Source organism: Natrix helvetica, assembly GCF_964273705.1.
Source record: "Natrix helvetica genome assembly, chromosome: 6".
In the NCBI taxonomy this organism is placed as follows: domain Eukaryota; kingdom Metazoa; phylum Chordata; class Lepidosauria; order Squamata; family Natricidae; genus Natrix; species Natrix helvetica.
This window is the reverse complement of record NC_138553.1, coordinates 57,015,188-57,034,097: the sequence shown is the minus strand read 5'-3', so window position 1 is coordinate 57,034,097 and position 18,910 is coordinate 57,015,188. Positions and strand designations below refer to the sequence as shown.

At 43.3% G+C, this 18,910-nt stretch overlaps 1 protein-coding gene across 3 annotated transcripts in view; it reads left to right on the top strand.

The window, feature by feature from the left end:
• CNTN1 (contactin 1) overlaps positions 1-18,910 on the top strand; it is a 410,973-nt gene that overhangs the window by 232,256 nt on the left and 159,807 nt on the right. For all 3 annotated transcript variants that reach the window (XM_081957448.1, XM_081957447.1, XM_081957446.1), the window contains exons 7-9: positions 10,591-10,686; positions 12,757-12,963; positions 13,966-14,062. In XM_081957448.1, the coding sequence (XP_081813574.1) occupies positions 10,591-10,686; positions 12,757-12,963; positions 13,966-14,062 (400 nt within the window). The remainder of the gene's footprint in view (positions 1-10,590; positions 10,687-12,756; positions 12,964-13,965; positions 14,063-18,910) is intronic.

Sequence of the window (18,910 nt, the reverse complement as noted above, 5' to 3'; positions counted from 1 at the left end):
CTTAAAGACTTCCAGTGTTGGGGCATTCACAACTTCTGGAGGCAAGCTGTTCCACTGATTAATTGTTCTAACTGTCAGGAAATTTCTCCTCAGTTCTAAGTTACTTCTTTCCTTGATTAGTTTCCACCCATTGCTTCTTGTTCTACCCTCAGGTGCCTTGCAGCCTGCTGTCTGGGTGGGAAATGCCTGGAACACAATAAAGCCCACCCACCACCTCCTGCTGGCAGGCTGGGGTGAGAGGAGAGGCAGAGAAGCCGGAGGGGAGCTGAGCTGAGCCTTCCAAAAGAAAGAGGCTGAGGGGAAGTGTGTGTACTACAGCATGGCTCTTTGCCTGGCTTCCTGCCTCCTCCTGTGGTCTCCTCAGTGCTCACTTGTGCTCTCCCTCCCCAAGTGTAGTTTGATTGCAGGTGGAGCCACGTTGCCTTTTCAAACTTGTAATCAGTGAAGCTGGGCTAGATTTTTATATAGTTTTATCCAGCTGTGTGTGTGTGAGAGAGAAATGAATGGGGACCTGGGGAGGAAGTCACTACACTTGGGGAGGGAGAGCACCAGTGAGGTTAAGCAAAGTCATCCACGGGGTGGCAGCAACTAGCTCAGCTTTTTCCTTTTACTTTTTTTTTTCATGATGAGAGTGGTGAGGCTGTGCCTCACTTGCCTCACCTGACTGCACGTCACTGATGTATGTATGTATGTATGTATGTATGTATGTATGTGTGTATATGTATATACATACATACATACATACATACATACATACGTATGTGTGTGTGTGTGTGTGTGTGTGTTGTATTTGTGCTGATAAATAAATAAAGGGAGACTAGTATAGATCTATTTCAAGCTATTTAGCTCTCATCAGCTAGCCATACCCTTACTGGGATTAGAACCTGGGCTGTATTACATATTAGGCAGATGTATTAGCCACTAAGCCACAGGCTCTCCTCCTTATCAGCTGAGCCAGGGAAATAGGTATGTATTTGTGTTACAACCCCTGGTATGCCCAAATATGGGAGGGAGCTCACTACTCCCCCTTTCTGTCCTTCGGCTCATTACAGAAGACCATCCAGGCAGAAAACCCTATATATATAGGTAGGGTCTTCTGTGAGCATAAGTGTATACATGGAACATGTTTTGCAAATCACAATAGTAACAGTTTCTTTTTCCATGAGTGGATTTTTTAAAAATTGAAAATGAAAGTGTAGAAGTTTTTACCATAGATTTTTAAAAGGGAAAATGTCCAATTTAGAATTTTGATATTCTAATAGATCATTTAAAATTTCAAATTTAGGGGGGAAAGTATAGCTAAAAATTTAAAGTTCCAGCAATTTTCAGTGTTCAGTGAGTTTAACTGCAATATTTGTTCTTAGCTTGTAATGGAATGTTCTATAATTCTCTACCATTGCTTTCCAGGCTCCTTTCTGCATTGCTCTCAAATTCTGGTTTGCTGTGCTGCCCCTTGCTGCTGGCTCTCCTTTCTGTTGCGCTGCTGCTGCTCTTTCTCCTCAGCCATGTGGCTCCCATTTGTTGGTCCATCACACCAGTGTGGTCCAAGCAAACGGGGCCTTGCTGGCCTACAGTAAGCTCACCTCTCCTCTCTGCAGCTGGCTCTCCTCCTCTTTGCTCTGCTTTCATGCTGGCTCTCCTTTTTGTTCTCTGCTGGTTATTGCTTTGCCCTCAGTCAGCTCACCTCCCTGCCCCACAGATGCTTTTCCTCCCTGCTCCACAGCTGGCCTCACTCACTCACCTGCTCACTCCCTTTGTCTCTGTTGATTTGCTTTATCTCTCCACTCACCTCACTTCAATAGACCTTTGGGCTCTTAGGTAAGCCTCTTGGGTGTAGCTGGGCTTCTCTCAGCAGGCCAAGTTCACTGTAGATCGCTGCCCTTAGTGGCATTTTCCTCCTATTTTTTCAATCTTTCCTTTCCTTTTCCTTTCTTCACTCTTTTTTCTTTCTTTCTTTTCCTCCTCCCTCCTCTGCTGTCTGTTTTTTCTCTGCCAGTCATTCTGTTGCCCTTGGTCTGCTGTCCTGTTTTTTCTCTGCCAGTCATTCTGTTGCCCTTGGTCTGCTGTCCTCTCTGCATCGTAGTTGATTTTCCTCCCTGCTTGGCACCTGGATTGGTTCACTGGCTTTTCTCCTTATTTTCCTGTGCGATGCTTGGAGAGTCCAAGCAAGGGTTAGATTCTGTCTTTCTGCCCAATGGACTGGATTGAAATTTCTGACCATGCCTCTTGGTCTCCCGGTATCTTCAGTTATTCAATTCAGTCCATTGCCCATTAGGACGTCTTTTATAGTCTCTCCAGAGACTTTCTTCATTTTATTACCTGTATCCTTTTAAAAACATTAGGTTCCCTTCCTATCTTTATTTTCCTTTGCCTAGATTTTTCTTTCTTTCTAGCCAGCATTGATTATTTCGTTCACCTCTCTGCATTATGACAGAGAGGTTCGGCTCTCCAGGCGTCCCAGGATTAACCGGGCACTGGGAGCCATTAGCCGGCTGGCTCTCTACCTCTGGGGTTAGTCCATCAGGTGACCCGCGTGGCGAGATGCCAAAGTCTTCAGCAGAGGTGAGTTTTCGAACCGGAGTGACAGCCGGCTATTCCCTTCGCAGTCTTCTCAGCGGCGGCTTGAGAGAGGGAGGGCAACGATCGGAGCACTCTCTCAAGGCAGCAAGAATATGGGCTATTTCGGAGGTTTCTCTGGCCGTGGCAACCCTCCACGTCTAGCCTTTCGATCTCTGATGCATTTCTTCACAATCCTCTCCCCCGGCAACGTTTATTTGTGTCCTTTTGGCACATGCTTGCCCTGCTTCCCAGCGGATTACCAGCAATCACTCTACATGCCAGACCTCTGCCAGACGAACGCAGCAGCTGATTTACCACCATGGCGGATGAGATCTCCATGGATCCCCTTCCGGCAGGCCAGTCTTCTAATCTGACAGGGCCCTATCTTAGGAAGGCAGGCAGGACTGCTAGGGAAGCCATTGGGGGGACCAGGGCCAGCAGGCCTTATTCCAAGAAGCCCTCCAAGGCGCAAGAAAAGGATGCAGCCAGGTGCCAGAAGGCCCTGGAGAAGGAATTCACAAAGGCCCAAAGGCAGATAGTGGCACAAGTCCACCAGCCAGATCAGCCAGGAAGTCCTATTGGTCAGGATCCAGTTGGTGCCCCCTCCTCCTCCTTCTATCTCTGAGAGTGGGGGGTTTTCCAGAGAGGTTTCCCTCTCTGAGGGGTCCAGGTTCCCTTCCCCCTCCTTGGGGGGGGGGTGCTGACCTATTCAAGTGTGACCTGGTTTCTGATAGGGAGGGTTCCCCTACACCTGTTCCTCTGACCAGGGATTTCAATCTCAGGCCTAATGTGGCGGGGACCCGCCCAGTAGAAGACCTGGGCCCAGGCCTCTCAGCAGAAATGAAGGAGGTCATTGCTACAGCAATCTCTCAAGGGATAGCTGAGGGCCTCCAAAGGCGGGAGGCGCAACCACAGGTTCCACAGCCAGCACCTCCCATTCCTCAGACCTCTCCAGTTCCTCAGGTCCCTCTAGCTCCACATCCTCCTCAGGGCCCTGGAGAGCGTCAGTGCCCCCACAGGCCTTCATCTCCGTCCCCATCGGTGGCCAGTGCTGAATCGGTGTGGGACGATGAGGATGTTGGGGGTCATGATTTATCAGATGATGAGAACCCCATTCCAGATAAACCAGCCTTTGCTGGATTGTTTCAACCATCCTTATTCAAGTCAATCCTGTACAAGGCCAAGGTGTCCATTCACATGGAGGTGAAGGTGCCTCCGGATCAGGCAGCTGTGGATCCTATGGATCCTAGTAAAGGTCTGTTTGATGAGAAGGTTCCCATCCAGGAAATTGTTCCTTCTCTCAAACTCTTTCAGGACGTGTTCCAACACCAGTGGGTCCAGCCTGGCACCCTGGCCACCCCTGGGGGTAATGACAAATGGCTTTACTCAGTGGATCCTTCCATGGAAGAGCTTCTTAAGCTCCCTTCCGTTGAGCCTCCAGTTCAGGCTCTCACTTCCTCTTCAGTGCTCCCACCGGACATCCTAGAAGGACTTAAGGCGGAGGACAAAAGAGCTGAACAGGCTTGCCAGAAGACCCATCAAGCCACAGCTTGGACCATTAAGGTGGCCACCTCCACCTCATTCTTTAATAGGGCCATGATTGCCTGGCTTTGCCAGTTACTCACTAGGCTCCCGGCAGGGGACGCCAGACTGCGGCACAACATAAACAAAATTGTAGCCACGGTGGAATATTCTGCAGATGCCACCCTTAATGCTGCGAAGTTTGCTTCGCGCGCCATGGCCTCTAATGTCACCTCTTGTAGGCTATGGTACTGGAATGCGATATGCATTTGAAGTGGAAGATTGCTTCCACACCCTTTAAAGGGGGCAAGTTATCTGGGGAGGCCCTTGACTCAGTTTTGGTTGAGAACAAGGATAAGTGGAAGGTGATGCTCTCTGTTTCCAGGAAACCAGACCGCAGGTTGTCCTCCTTCTCCCGCAGGCAGACTTCCCACTCAGCTGATCCTCTGAACAGCAATTCCTCCTTTCAGTGTTCCTATGCTCGGGATGGATCGCAATCAGGATCGACAGCCATTTCGGGACAGGGCTCGTGAGCAGCCTTACTCCCATCATCCTTTTCGGGGAGGGTCTGGAAACAAACCCTTCCATCGGAACAAGTGACCACCATCCCAATCCTCCCATAGGGCTGCGGCTCCAACTCTTTGCCGCCCGGTGGGAGGAGATTTACCTCAGATGCGTGGGTGCTCCAAACGATTCGGATAGGCCTCATTCTGGAATTCCTCTCCACTTCATTCGATGACCGATTCCTAGGTGTCCCACCAAGAGGGGCCTCATGGAGGCCGAGATCCATCACCTCAAGGAGATCAGGGCCATAGAAGCGGTCCCCCCAGGGCAGGAAGGCAGGGGATATTCCATTCTATTCCTAGTGCCCAAAAGCTCAGGGGGGTGGTGGAGAGCGATACTAGATTTGAAGAAGTTGAACCAATATGTGGCCTACAAAAAGTTCAAAATGCAGTCCCTCCAATCCATCGGGCTGCATTCATCAAGAGGACTTCCTAACATCAATAGACTTGAAAGAGGCGTATCTTCACATCCCCATCAGACCCGAGCACAGGTGCTACCTAAGATTCTTCTATGCTGGTCTCACTTTCAATACAGCCTGTCGTCAGCCCCAAGGACGCTTCGGAAGTTCCAGCACAACATCCAGCATCACCATGTCCTTGTCCTCACTGACAATGTGGCAACGAAGGCGCACATAAATTGCCAAGGGGTACCAGGTCCCGGTCCCTCATGATGGAGGTGGAGGTGATTGGCCGGTGGGCAGAACGTCACCTACAATCCATTCAGGCAGAGCACATCTCCGGGGTGAACAACGTCCAGGCGGACTGGCTGAGCCGTACCAGGCTAGACAACTCGGAGTGGTGTCTCCATCCGCGCCTCTTTCACCAATTATCTCAGAGGTTCGGTCATCCCCTGGTTGACCTGTTTGCCACTCCGAAGAATGCTCAACTCCCCCCATTTTTCACCAGGTTCCAATATCCCCGGGTGGAAGGGGTTGACATCCTCCGATGCCCCTGGCCCCCGGGGCTACTTTACACCTTCCCGCCACTGGCACTCATTCCCAGACTGATCAGGAAGATTCTGGAGGAGCAGGCAGAGGTTCTTGTGATGGCTCCATACCAGCCCTGGCAGACTTGGCTTGCCGATCTGACTTGCCTATCCATCGCACATCCCTGGAGGATTCCTCAGGAGTCGATCTCTCTCAGCAAGGGAGCGGTACGCACCCGGAGCCCCAGTGGCTCCAGCTAACCTTATGGCACTTGAGAGGGACCTCCTGAGGAGAGCCAACTATTCTACCAAGGTGATCAACACCATCCAAGCCTCCAGACGAGCCTCCACCATATGGATCTATGGTGCCACCTGGACCACCTTTGCTAGCTGGTGCACGAAACTTTACTTTACTTTACTTTATTTCAAACTTTTATACCGCCCCCTCTCCCAAAAGGGACTCGGGGCGGTGTACAGTCAGATTAAAACACATAAATACATGGGAATAAATACAAACATAAATAAATACTAAATACTTAAAAGAGGAGGCTGTAAAAAACTGTACCTAAAGTAAAGCAATTAAAACAATGTTTAAAATAACCCCTAAAAATACCCAATTAAAAATATCTGCCAGGAGGTAAGATAAGACTATAAATGGGCCAAGCCGGCTAAACGAAACAGGTGAGTCTTCAGTTTTTGTCGGAAGGAGAGGAAGTCGGTGGTGGTTCTGATATCGGGGGGGAGGTCATTCCAGAGGGTTGGGCCCATCACAGAGAAGGCTCTACTCCTAGGCGCCGCCTGTTGGCATTGCTTAGTGGACGGCACCAGGAGGAGTCCCTCCCTGTGAGAGCGAATTGGTCGCAGGGAAGTATGCGGTAGGATGCGATCCTGCAAGTAGCTAGGTCCTGTGCCATGGAGCGCTTTAAAGATGGTAATTAACACCTTGAAACGCACCCGAAAGACCACAGGCAGCCAGTGCAGCTTGCTGCATCATCTTCAACCAACAGCTGCTTCCCTTCCTCAAATTCTAGAGTTTCTACAGGAGGGCCTTGATAGAGGGCTAGCCACTAATACCTTACGATGCCAAGTAGCAGCTTTGTCCACAATGCTCTCATATGGCAACCATCATCCGCTCAGCAGGCACCTGGAAGTACGCAGCTTCCTGCTTGGAGCCTCCAACCGGAATCCCCAGGTCATCCATCGTTATCCTTCCTGGGATCTTGCCACTGTGCTCAGGGTGCTTACTGACAACCCCCCCCCCTTTGAGCCACTACATCATGCAACTTTACGACACCTGTCTCTTAAAACTGCCTTTCTTGTTGCCATTACTTCAGCCCGCAGGGTTTCGGAAATTGCAGCCCTATTGGTCTGAGACGATTTGTGTACCATCCACTCAGACAGGGTTGTACTCCGTCTCAATCCGTCTTTCGTACCAAAGGTTCATTCATATTTTCACCGTGCCCAGGAAGTTGTCCTTCCAGACTTTTGTCCACGCCCGAATCACCCAAGGGAGCATCGTTGGCACTCCCTCAATGTTTGGAGGGCAGTCAAGAGGTACATCAGATGCACGGCCACCCTTCGCTGGTCAGAGGCCTTATTTGTCGCTTTTCAACTGACCTCGTTAGGTCGAAAGGTCACCTCGTCTACCATTGGGAGATGGATCAAGGCTTGCATCTCCCTTGCCTATGAACAGCAGGGCAGGCCCATTCCTTCTGTTACTCTTTGTTGTTCCCGCCCTTGGACATTTTTTTGCTTGGGTATGTCCCTTGCTTGGACTCTCCAAGCAGCACACAAGAAAATGACCATTGGCTTACCTGAAGGGTCCTTTTCTGTGCGCTGCGGGAGAGTCCAATCCCACCCTGAGGTTATCTCACTTCCATCGGATTTGTTCTTACTTTTTGTCTGTGGACGTTGTTGGGAAGGATGGAACATTGACATTAACTTACCTTTCAGGACCATGCCTTCATTGAAAAACTGAAGATACCGGGAGACCAGGAGGCATGGTCAGAAATTTCAATCCAGTCCATTGGGCAGAAGGACAGACTTTAACCCTTGCTTGGACTCTCACGCAGTGCGCAGAAAAGGACCCTTCAGGTAAGCCAATGGCCATTCTCTACCAGTTGGTTTTGCTGCCTGCAATTGTTACAGTTAGCAGAGGGACTTGCACTTTTATTTGCTTTCTTTGTTTAGAATCAGAATATAGCTGGAAGCATCTTTGGAGGTCTCAAGCAGGAGATCCTATACCATTTCAGACAAGTGACTATCCAGTTTCTTCTTTAAAAACCCCAATGATTAAACACCCACAACCTCTGAAGGCAAACTATTCCACTGGTTAATTGTCCTCACTGTTAGGAAGTTTCTCCTTAATTCCAGGTTGCTTCTCTCCTTGAATAGTTTCCATCCCTTGTTTCTTGTCCTGCTGTCTGGTGTTTTGGAAAATAAATTGACCCCCTCCTTTTTGTGGCAGCCTCTCAAATACTGGAATACTGCTATCATGTCCCCTCTAGCCCTTCTTTTCTCTAGACTAGACATACCCAATTCTGCAACCATTCTTGATACTATATGTTTTAGTTTTGAGGCCTTAGTTGCTCTTGTACTTTTTCCAAAGTCTCAACATCTTTTTGTAATGTGGTGACCAAAACCTGGATGCAGTATTCTAGGTGAGGTCTTACTAAGGCTTTATAAAGTGGTACTAATATTTCATGTGATTTTAATCCTATGCCTCTGTTTATACAACCAAGGATTGTATTAACTATTTTGGCTGCTATCATACACTGCCAGCTAATGTTTAAATGATCGTCCACTAAGACTCCAAGAGTTACTGGTTTGGAGCCAGGTTGCACCTAATCTGTACTTGTACCTTTGGATTTTCCTGCCCAGGTATAAAACCTTGCTTTTCTCCACATTGAATTTCATGTTGTTGGATTAGGCCCATTGTTCAAGTCTGTCAAGATCTTTTTGGATCCTGAGGTGTTGGCTATCCTGCCAACTTAGTGTCATCTGCAGATTGATGAGTTCCCCTTCTATTTCCTCATCTAAATAATTTATGAAAATATTGAAGAGTACTGGGGCTAAGACAGAATCTTGTGATAGCTCACTGCTTACTTCCCTCCATGTAGATGCAGTCCCATTAAGCACTACTTGTTGAGTTCCATTTGTCAGCCAGTTACAAGTCCATCTGATGGTGATGCTATCTATCCCACTTTTTTCTAGCTTGCCAAGAAGTAGGTGGTGGTCTACTTTGTCAAATGCCTTGCAGAAGTCTAAATATGCAGTATTATGTCCACAGCATTTCCCTGGTTTACTAATTTAGTTACTTTGTGGAAGAATGAAATAAGATTGGCTTGGCATGATCTATTTTTAACAAACCTGTGCTGGCTTCTAGTTACTACTTTACTCATTTCTACATGTTGTCTGCCCCCCCCCCTCCAGTATTTTTGTAATGTTTCTATATAGCATTCCTCCTATTGGAGTAACAGGTGTGGAAATTCTTGTTTATTGCAACACTATTGAATTATGTAATTCCCAGCATTTGTGGAAAGTGTTTTTTTAACAGTGGAGTCTCCCAGCTACCGACTATTTCTCTGCATTATTGAGTGAAGGCAGCAATACTGCTGGCCTTGTTACTGAGACAAAGCAAAAAAGAAAGTGTGTGTGTGTGTGTGTGCATTCACGTGCATGATTTTTTTTAGTGACATACTTTTCTACAGCTTAAGGAGAGGCGGAAAGCATATTATCAGTGCTGTGTAAATGAGGCCTTAATTTCCACTTCAGTGCTACCAAGCAGTGAATTAGAATTAGAATTCTTTATTGGCCAAATGCGATTAGACACAAGGAATTTGTCTACGTTGCATAAGCTCTCAGTATATATACAACAATAGTGATAGATGATTATCATAGTCATTGTAAAAATTCATTCATCATAAAACATTAGATAGAATACTTAGTGATATTATCCAGTTTGCATTTAAAAGAGCTAAATTCAACATCTAAATGAAATTTGGAAAGAACAATAACAAACAAAATAAAGGGAGCTATTGTTATCCTAATAAAAAGAAAAGATAATTATCCTTTTCCACATGCCTATGGATGCTAGATAAATCAATAACAGAAAAATATCATTGTAAATTTACAATAGAAATTTTTACTCGGTAAAATACTTTTATTATTGCAATGGCATACCAAGCCCTATCAAACATAAATTAATGAGCTAATGTATAGATATGTTTATTCACAGAAATCTCCCTGTTACATGGGTAAAAGAGGTTAACCTAATTTAAATATACTGTTATGACTGTGTTTCTCCCTAGACCCATTGCAGTTCCCTGCCTGCAATAGTTCTGTAGTTTTGTAATATTAAGTAGCATAATAGAAATTCATTTATGAAAAATGATTATTTGCTTGTTCAGCAATCACTGAATTGATAGACTATTTCCTTTTGTTTCTTGTTTTGATTACATATTATTACTCATTTTGAAGACATTAACAATGTTCATGCACTGTATTAAAACTTAACAGAAAAGAAATGAATAGAAAATATTCATATTTAAAAGGTTATCATTTTCCCTATAGAATAAATGCAACATTTTGTTTCTAGTGAATGATTCCAAAGATAGGTGTAATCCTTAGGGCTACTATTAATATTAAAAACATATTACTTAAGTTAAATCAGAGACTTTGGTATAATTAAAATGAATTGAAATATTTCAAATTTAATTCCCTATACATTAATGCACATGACCCACCTCAGGTTTTTGCAACCTATGTTTTAATCTCATTCTTGGAAGTTGAAGAAAAAGCCAAGAACTATAGTTGCAATCTTTACTTTTAGAACATTTTTTCTGTTTGCTTCTTTAGTTCAGTGAATAGAGATAAAAAGATGAGAACTTTCAAAGACTGATGTCATTATCTATCTATCTATCTATCTATCTATCTATCTATCATCTATCTATCTATCTATCTATCTATCTATCTATCTATCTATATATATATATATATATATATATATATTATCTTGCATAGATTTATATCCTTTTCCTCCGGAAGAGAGACATGCAGTAAAAGTACGAGAAGGTGTAGGTGCTGTTCTTCTCTGCGATCCTCCACCTCATTATCCAGGTAATTAAATTTATATATTTCAGTTTTAATTGCAACAATGACATAAGAATTAATACAATTAGAATAGCATTAATGTTGACTGTGACTAAGTTACCTAAGCCTCTTAATAAGCCTTATAAAAAAATAAAATTCCTTACAGTATGGTTGTCTTCCTTCAGATTATAAAGTAATTAAATCTGTTTACTATTATAAGATTTGATTATTCAAGGTTGAAAACAGCTGAAAACTTTCAGAGAAATGCTGTATGTATTTTACAAATGGAAACCAGTTTTTTCAAGTATATATTTAATGTATTTTTTACAGGTAATCCTCGGATTATGAGCATTCCCTTAGCAAATGTTCAAAATTATGTGATTAGCACCCCCTAGTGTTTATGAACAACTCCTGAAATTATGAATATTGTCCCACCACTGCAGTTGTTCACCCTTACGAATGACCACAGAGGCTCTGCAACATTCTCCCCCCCCCCCTCCTGGCCGGGTCTTCACAGGGACTTTACTTGTAGAGACTCACTTACCTTGAGAAGATCTCCTCTCTGTCACACTTTCTTTGCCTGCTTTATTACTTCAGGCTTTCAGTGCATTAGCAGAGAACAGAGGCCTAATGTACTGCAAGATCATGCAAGATCAGTAACGCGAGATCTTGTGCTACTGATCTTGTGTGATCTCGCACTTTAGGCCTCTATTCTCTGTCAATTAAGGCCTGGACATTTGCAAATGAATGGAAACTTTCCTTCAGGCTTTCCTTCCGTTCATCATTTCCTTGCCGAAGCCTGCAGAGAGATTGTGTTCCTGGAGGCTCTGGCAGCTCTTTGCAAAAAGCTTTTGCATCATCAGAGCTTGAGAGGAGCAGGTGCGTCCCTCTGAAGCTTTGTTTCTACAGGCAAAGGCTTTTTGAAAACGACTGCTGAAGCCTAAAGTGACGCAATCCTCAAGTGCTTTGGCAACGAGAAAGGAGGCATGGAGGGCCATGCATGGTCTTTTGGGCCTCCTTTCTCACCAGCAATCCACTTGACAAGGTGATGAAAAAGGAGGCCATTAAGGAGGCCAGGCGTTCTTTTTCACCACTGGAGGCCTTGTCAAGCCCTTTGCTGATGGGAAAGGAGGAAGAAGGCAAAGAAAGAGGCTGGAGAAAAGACAGATCTTCATAAAGTAAGACACCCAGCATGGCAGGATGGGGGAAAGCAATCTCCAGGGGAAGGAGAATGAGGTATCTGTGGATTGGCATAGGCCTTGAAGTAGGTGGCCTGTTCCATCACTACCCCTCCCCCCACCTTTCCCACTCCGAGATACCTCATACGCACTTAACAAGCTTTGCATTCAGTTATCGAATGTGTGAGTGAAAGGAAGGAGTGATCACGTTCAAGGTACAAAATTCACTCCCACGAATCCTCGGGTTACGGATGGAATAGGCAGGCTCCATTACATTCGAAACTCGAGGACTACCCATACTGTTCCCTAGCCTAAGCCTACAGTGTGCATAAATAGAGGTCACATATCAGTGTTTGTTAAACTTGACAATTTAAGAAATGTGAACTTCAGTGCCCACTTACAGTCATATACAGCATGGAGTGATAAGTAAATGAAGAAAAGTTGTTCCAAAGTTCTAACACCTTACCCCTTTGCAGTCATGTGATCTCATTTTGGGCACTCAGTAACCAGCCTGCATTTTTGCAATGTCCCATGGTCATGTGACTGCTTTTTACAACATTGATGCTGATAACTGGCATTTATGACTGGGTGTTTTTTTTGGGGGGGGGGGAATGGCCCATTGCAAACAATGGCTTCACTTAACAAGCACAGTATTTGCATAATGCAATAAAAATAATAAAATTGGTCTGCTTTATGACTATCACGACTCATGATCCTAATGGGCAGGCTCCATTACAGTTGTAAATTGAGGACTATTTGTATAGCCAAGAGCACTGATATTACTGGTAATCCCTAATTCCAAGACTAACCAGTGCTTATCTTGCTTAGCTTCCAACAAAATTAGCTAGGTGTTACCATATCCTTTAAACAATAGCTTAATCTCTATTAATAAATTTTAAATACATTTTTCTATCTCCAGATGATCTAAGTTATCGCTGGTTTCTGAATGATTTCCCAGAATTCATTACTTTGGATAAACGGCGATATGTGTCACAAACAAATGGTAATCTTTACATTGCCAAAGTTGAACCTACTGATAAAGGCAACTATTCATGCTGTGTGACCAGTAATTCAATTACTAAGAGTGTATTCAGCAGTTTCATTTCACTCATCCCTCAAGCAGATCGTAAGTATTCCTCAAAAGTCTTATGTATGTCAGATGTTCTTCTTAAATAATGTCTCCTTTCCTTTTGTATATTTTATCCAGTTCAGTGAAACAGTATATGAAAGAAATGTTGGCTTAGATTCTGTTTTCAGCTTGTTTTTTATTTCTGAATTTTAGATTTTACACCTTATCTCATGAATCCAACTGTTTTGTTTTTGTTATCCAAAACATACTCGCTCATTCAGTCTCTTTCTCTATGTGTATGTGTGCATGTGAAACAGAGAGAGAGACACACAGAGAAAGAGAGAGACAGAGAGAGAACACAACAGTTGTAAATAATCATGGAGCCAAGTTTGACTATGGCTTACTTTCAAATTTAACTCATTTGCTTGACTGAATAATGTGTGTCTCAGAAATGTATGATATAAAACTATAAAATATAAAAATATATGGTTATAAAAATAGAAATATATAAAAGGATATGAAACAGACATTGCTTTTCCCATGTTTGGAATATCAAATATGAGTATGTTTACATTTTTGACATGTTGCAGAATATAGGAAACAATATAATAGTTAACTTTCTCAAAACAGTTTTTGGTTAACTGGTAAGAAATAGATTATGTAGATGTTAAATGAAATATTGGGATTTGATCTATTTTAAAGAGTTTCATATTTTGTTCTGGTTAAATATTTCAATTTGTACATTATGTGCATTTATACAAGTTATCAAAAAAGCAGTTAGAATTTTTGTAATCTCTTAGCCTCCAGTGTTGTCCAGATTTTTATGGCCCAGGTTTGGTAGTGATATTTTATGACAAGTCAAAACCATTTTTTAACTGATAGTAGATAAATGTATGTGATCCTTTCTTCCTGCTTCCTACAACTGTTTCATTTTAGAAATGCATCTCTGTTCACACACTCTCTTAAATTTTTTTTAAGGAAATAAACGTTTCAAATATTATGTGTACCAAGCATTCATTTTATAACAAACTATTGATTTTATTGTTTTTTTCTTATTAGGATCAAAAGGCTACGTACCAGATATCAGAGTGAAGTTCAAAGATACATTTGCACTTTTAGGACAAAATATGACACTAGAATGCTTTGCGCTTGGAAAGTAAGTATGCTTGAATTTAGTGATATACATGGCAAAATGTGATCTATTTTGGCCAAGGATGGGTAGCTTTATTCTGCTATCAGAAGCAATCCCAAAACATGAATTTGGAAGAGTTGTCAGTGCCTCCTATCACTCATTCTTTGCAATCCTATCACTCATTCTTTGCACTATATACAGATGCAGAAAGTCTGGGGAACAACAGAATGAACTATTTATTTTTATTTTATTAATTTATTTAGTTTGTCAAACATGTACAAGATAACAGATATAAGTATAAGCAGGGACATGAACAAAGGAAATGAGTACAAATAAATGGGATCAGGAGGACAGGGACATTAGGCACGCTGGTGCACTTATACATGCCCCCACTTAGGAATGGGGTGAAGTCCACAGTAGACACTTTAAGGTTGAAGCTATAGGGGTTTGAGGATGTAACAATGGAGTCAGATAGAGCATTCCAGGTGTTGACCAACCTGTTGCTGAAGTTGTATTTTCTGCAATCGAGTTTGGAGCTATTTACCTTGAGTTTGTATTAGGACATTGTAGCAGACAATTTTGTGTACTATGCTTAGGTCAGACCATAGGTGGTGTAGTTCCAGGTTGTCCAAGCCCAAAATTTCAAGTCTGGTGCCATAAGGGATTCTACTGAGAGCAGAGGAGGGGAGTACTCTTCTCGTGAAATACTTCTGGACCCACTCAATTGTATTACTGTTCGATAAACAGTGGGGATTCCAGGCAGATGTGCTGTATATGAAAATTGGTCTGGCAAAGGTTTTGTATGCCCTAGTTAGCAGTACAGTGTTACCGGAGAAGTAGCTTCACAAAATTAGGTTAACAACTCTTAATGCCTTTTTGACAATGCTGCTACAGTGAGCTCTGGGGCTTAGATCGTTTGAGATGAGTATTGCTAGGTCCTTGAGAGAGTGAGGGTCATCTACAAGGTCATATCCGACCAGCTTGTATTTGGTGTTCTGATTTTTGTTGCCAATGTGTAGGAGAGAGCATTTGTTAGATGAGATTTGGAGTTGCCAATTGCGTGACCATTCTGACACATAGTCAAGGTCACTTTGTAGGGTAGCAGCATTGTTAAATAGTTTTACATCATCCGCAAAGAGGACACAGCTGCTTATAATATGATCGCAGAGGTCATTTATGTAAAGCAGAAAGAGTGTGGGTCCTAAAATGCTGCCTTGGGGGACATCGCTGTTAACTGGTGCCGGGTTTGATAGGGCGATCCTTTTGACTACTTGTTGCCTGTTTGACAGGAGTGCGGTTATCCACTTGTGCAGAGATCCAGAAATGCTGTAAGAGCTTAGTTTTAACAGTAGTTTGTCATGTACCACTGAAACAAAGGTTTTGCAAACGTCTATGTAAATTGTGTCTATTGCTTTACCCTGGTCTAGTTGCGTGGTCCAAATGTTTCTGCAGTGTAGGAGTTGCAGATTACAGGACAAATTTTTCCTGAAACCAAACTGTTAGAAAGCAGGTTGTTTGTTTCTAAGTGGAGGGTGATGGATTGGTTTGTAATTGATTCCATGACGATGCAACACAGTGAGATTGGTCTGTAATTTTCTACTGTGCTAGGGTCTCCCTTTTTGAAGTTAGGTATGACTGTGGCTAAAGACCATAGGTCAGGCAAGGAGCTGGTTCTGAAAGATACCTCATAGATTGTGCTTGGAGGTTTGGCTAAGGCAGTGGAAAGCTTTTTCAAGACGTAGGCAGATAATCCATCAGGGCCAATAGATAGAGATGGCTTTAGGTTGTATAGTGACTTTTTAACGTTATCTTCTGTAAAATCAATATGTAGCAGATCATTGCAATTAGTTGTGGAAATGTGGGGCAGAAGCCATTTCTGTTGACAAAGACTGAGCTGAAGAACGTGTTGAAGAGGTTGGCCTTAACAGCTTCATCATTACAGTCTTTCCCATTAGGCCCTTTTAGGGGTGGGATACTTTTCAAGTCTTTAAGTTTGACATTTACAAAATTATAGAAGGCTCAGGTGGATTTCAAGTGTAACAGCTCTTCTTTCTGTTTGTAATGGCAATTGGTGCATTCTGCCTTTATCTGGCGGCATAAGCTTTTGTAACAATGTTTAAAGTTAGCTACATAGCCAGCTTTGTTTTCTTAGCAAAGAGATTGGGGGAGGGGGGAATTGAAGCTTTCTTATTGTTATGGGTAGCTTGGTTTTTTTTTTTTTGCTTTAGTGGTTATTAATGATACATTTAGTTTAATGATTTTATTGACTTTGAGCAAAAGTGTTATAATGGTCTTCTGCAGTATTACAGCCAGTGAGCAGAAGGTGCCAATCAAGAGATGAGAGGTCGGCAGCTATGAGATCATAGTTGGCTTTTTAAAGTTGTAATTTGGTGTCCCACTAATATGACCTTCTTCTCGAGGATGTAAATTGAGACAAAAATCAATCATGCTGTGGTCAATGTTGGAAAAGGGTTCTTTAACTTGTAGACCAGTGGTTCCCAAAGTGGATGGTACTGCCTTCTGGGGGGCAGTGGGATGACTTGGGGGGGCACTAAGAGGTAAGGGGCGGCGGCAGCGAGATGCTAAAAGGCAAGGGGGGCAGCAGGGGGGCGCTAAGAGGGCGAGGAAAAAAAGATCATGTATTGTGTTGGTAGCTTCCCCTTAGCTAATTCTCAGATGGAAAGGAGAAACTTGCTGAGCAGAGGATGGATTGTTTAAAGCCCATCAGTGCGGGCAGAAGGACGAAATTACCCAAACAAACCTGGAAATAGCTGCGGGTCCCCTTTAAGCAACGTCACCACCCTCCCCTCCAATCACTGCCTTCCTCGCAGGAGAGCGGTGCACGCCACTTCAATCACCCGCCCCCCCATCACCACCGGCGTCTTAACCGACTGGCTTGGCTTGTGAAAAGTTTTTTTTAAACGGTCGGTGGGTGGGAAGATCGTGCACGGTGTTGTTAGTGGGGAAAAAACCCACCAATTGAATTCTAGTTCAGCTTGCGAGAGAGCTCTTTGCCACTGGTTTAAAAAATGGTCACATATTTCGTGCCATCCTTTTCCTTTGCATGGAGACGCTGCTGGGTAAAAGTAACTGGGGGGAGGGGGGTGATGAGCGGAAGTGTGGTCACTCCCTTTTGGTGGTGTGGATTTTGGTTAGGGAGGTTTGGATTACCAGCAGGAGGGAGCTCGCATTGCAATCTTCCATTCCTAGCCTTGGAAATACGGGTGTTGTTAAACTCACGGGAGCTTTCTTTGATATAGTATAGTATACTATATGTATATACTACTATAGTATAGGTCTGGAGTCCCCGAACCTGGCAACTTTAAGACTTGTGGACTTCAACTCCCACAATTCTCCAGCCAGCATAGCTGGGAGTTGAAGTCCATAGCTGTCTGGAGAATTCTGGGAGTTGAAGTCCACAAGTCTTAAAGTTGCCAAGTTTGAAGACCTCTGGTATAGGTCCTCCTGCTTGAGCAGGGGGCTGGACCAGAAGACCTCCAAGGTCCCTTCCAGCTCATTTATTCTAAGTTTATAAAAGCTCCACTCAATGCTGGTCGCGGGTGGATTTTCTTTTAGGATATGTTTTTAGTTTTTAGTTCCCATCCTCTCTCCTTGAAGAATTACTGGTTTTGAATAGTTGGTTCGGCGAGCAGAAGTTTAGCCATTGAAACCACGTAAGCATTTAAAGGCAGAATGTTTGTGTCATGCAAAATAATTGGCAATCTGAAGGAGATAAGATTATATTGTATGCCTTTGTATGTGTGGATATGTGCAGACATAAATTTTGCAGCAGGGTTAACAATGACCAGAGCACCTCTTGGTTAGCATAGCCAATAAGAAACTTGGCCAATAATATTAAGGCAAGTATGATCAATTATCTGTCCATGGTTGCTTTAAAAAATGACACCAGAGTTTCTTGCCATTTTTGGGTGGGGACTGGATGAAAACAGTAATGCAAATCTTAAAATTGAGATTTTTTTTTTTAAAAGGAAAAATAGATTGCACTTCAGTTTTGCTTAGATGTGTGATGTGAGTCAACCGTTTTTGATATTTAGACCACCAAATCTTAAAGACTATGCAGATGATTTGGAAGGGGTTAGTAGCAAAGCTAGTGTTGATATTGTTGAAATTAATGAAAGTGAAAATTACAATGATGTTATTGCAGGTATGTGACTATCCAGCTAAAGTTGTTTCTTTGACATTCTAAGACTTAGATGTCTGAGTGATATCAGGATCTTCTTTTGATGGAAATTCTAGATTGGGTGATAAATCCATTTTCAGATACTGAGGAAGATGGGGTAGTGGAGGAACAACTCATAGAGCTGCAAAATGGCATTGAGCTGAAGCCAAAGTTTAAGAAATTGTACCAAGAGTTTTGGTTACAGAAAGAAATTTCTGATTGCTATCCTGCACTATGAACAGTGGTTAAGAAGCGCATTTCCAACATCATATTTGATGGAACGTGGCTGCAGTGTGGTGGAGCTGGAGGAAGTTGGGGGCATGCATGTCTAGTTTTGGTTGTTGGGGGGGACAGTTGTTGGGATGCAGACCGATGATATTGTGTTTGATACGATCAGAGTGGTAGTCGATGTAGTACTAGAACTGCTAATACATGAAGGTGGTTATAATATAGTTGGAATAACAGAAACTTGGTGGGATGAAATCTGGAACATACTGATAGAAGGATACAAACCAGGGGTGAGTTCCTGCCAGTTCTAACCTCTTCTATAGAAGAGGTTCTACAAATCTACAGTGCCGTTTAGAACCGGTTCCAGCTCCTTCCCCCCGCCCATCCACACATCATCAAGATGAAGAGCGAGAGAAGGAATTCTGGGAGTTGAAGTCCACAAGTCTTAAAGCTGTCAAGTTTGA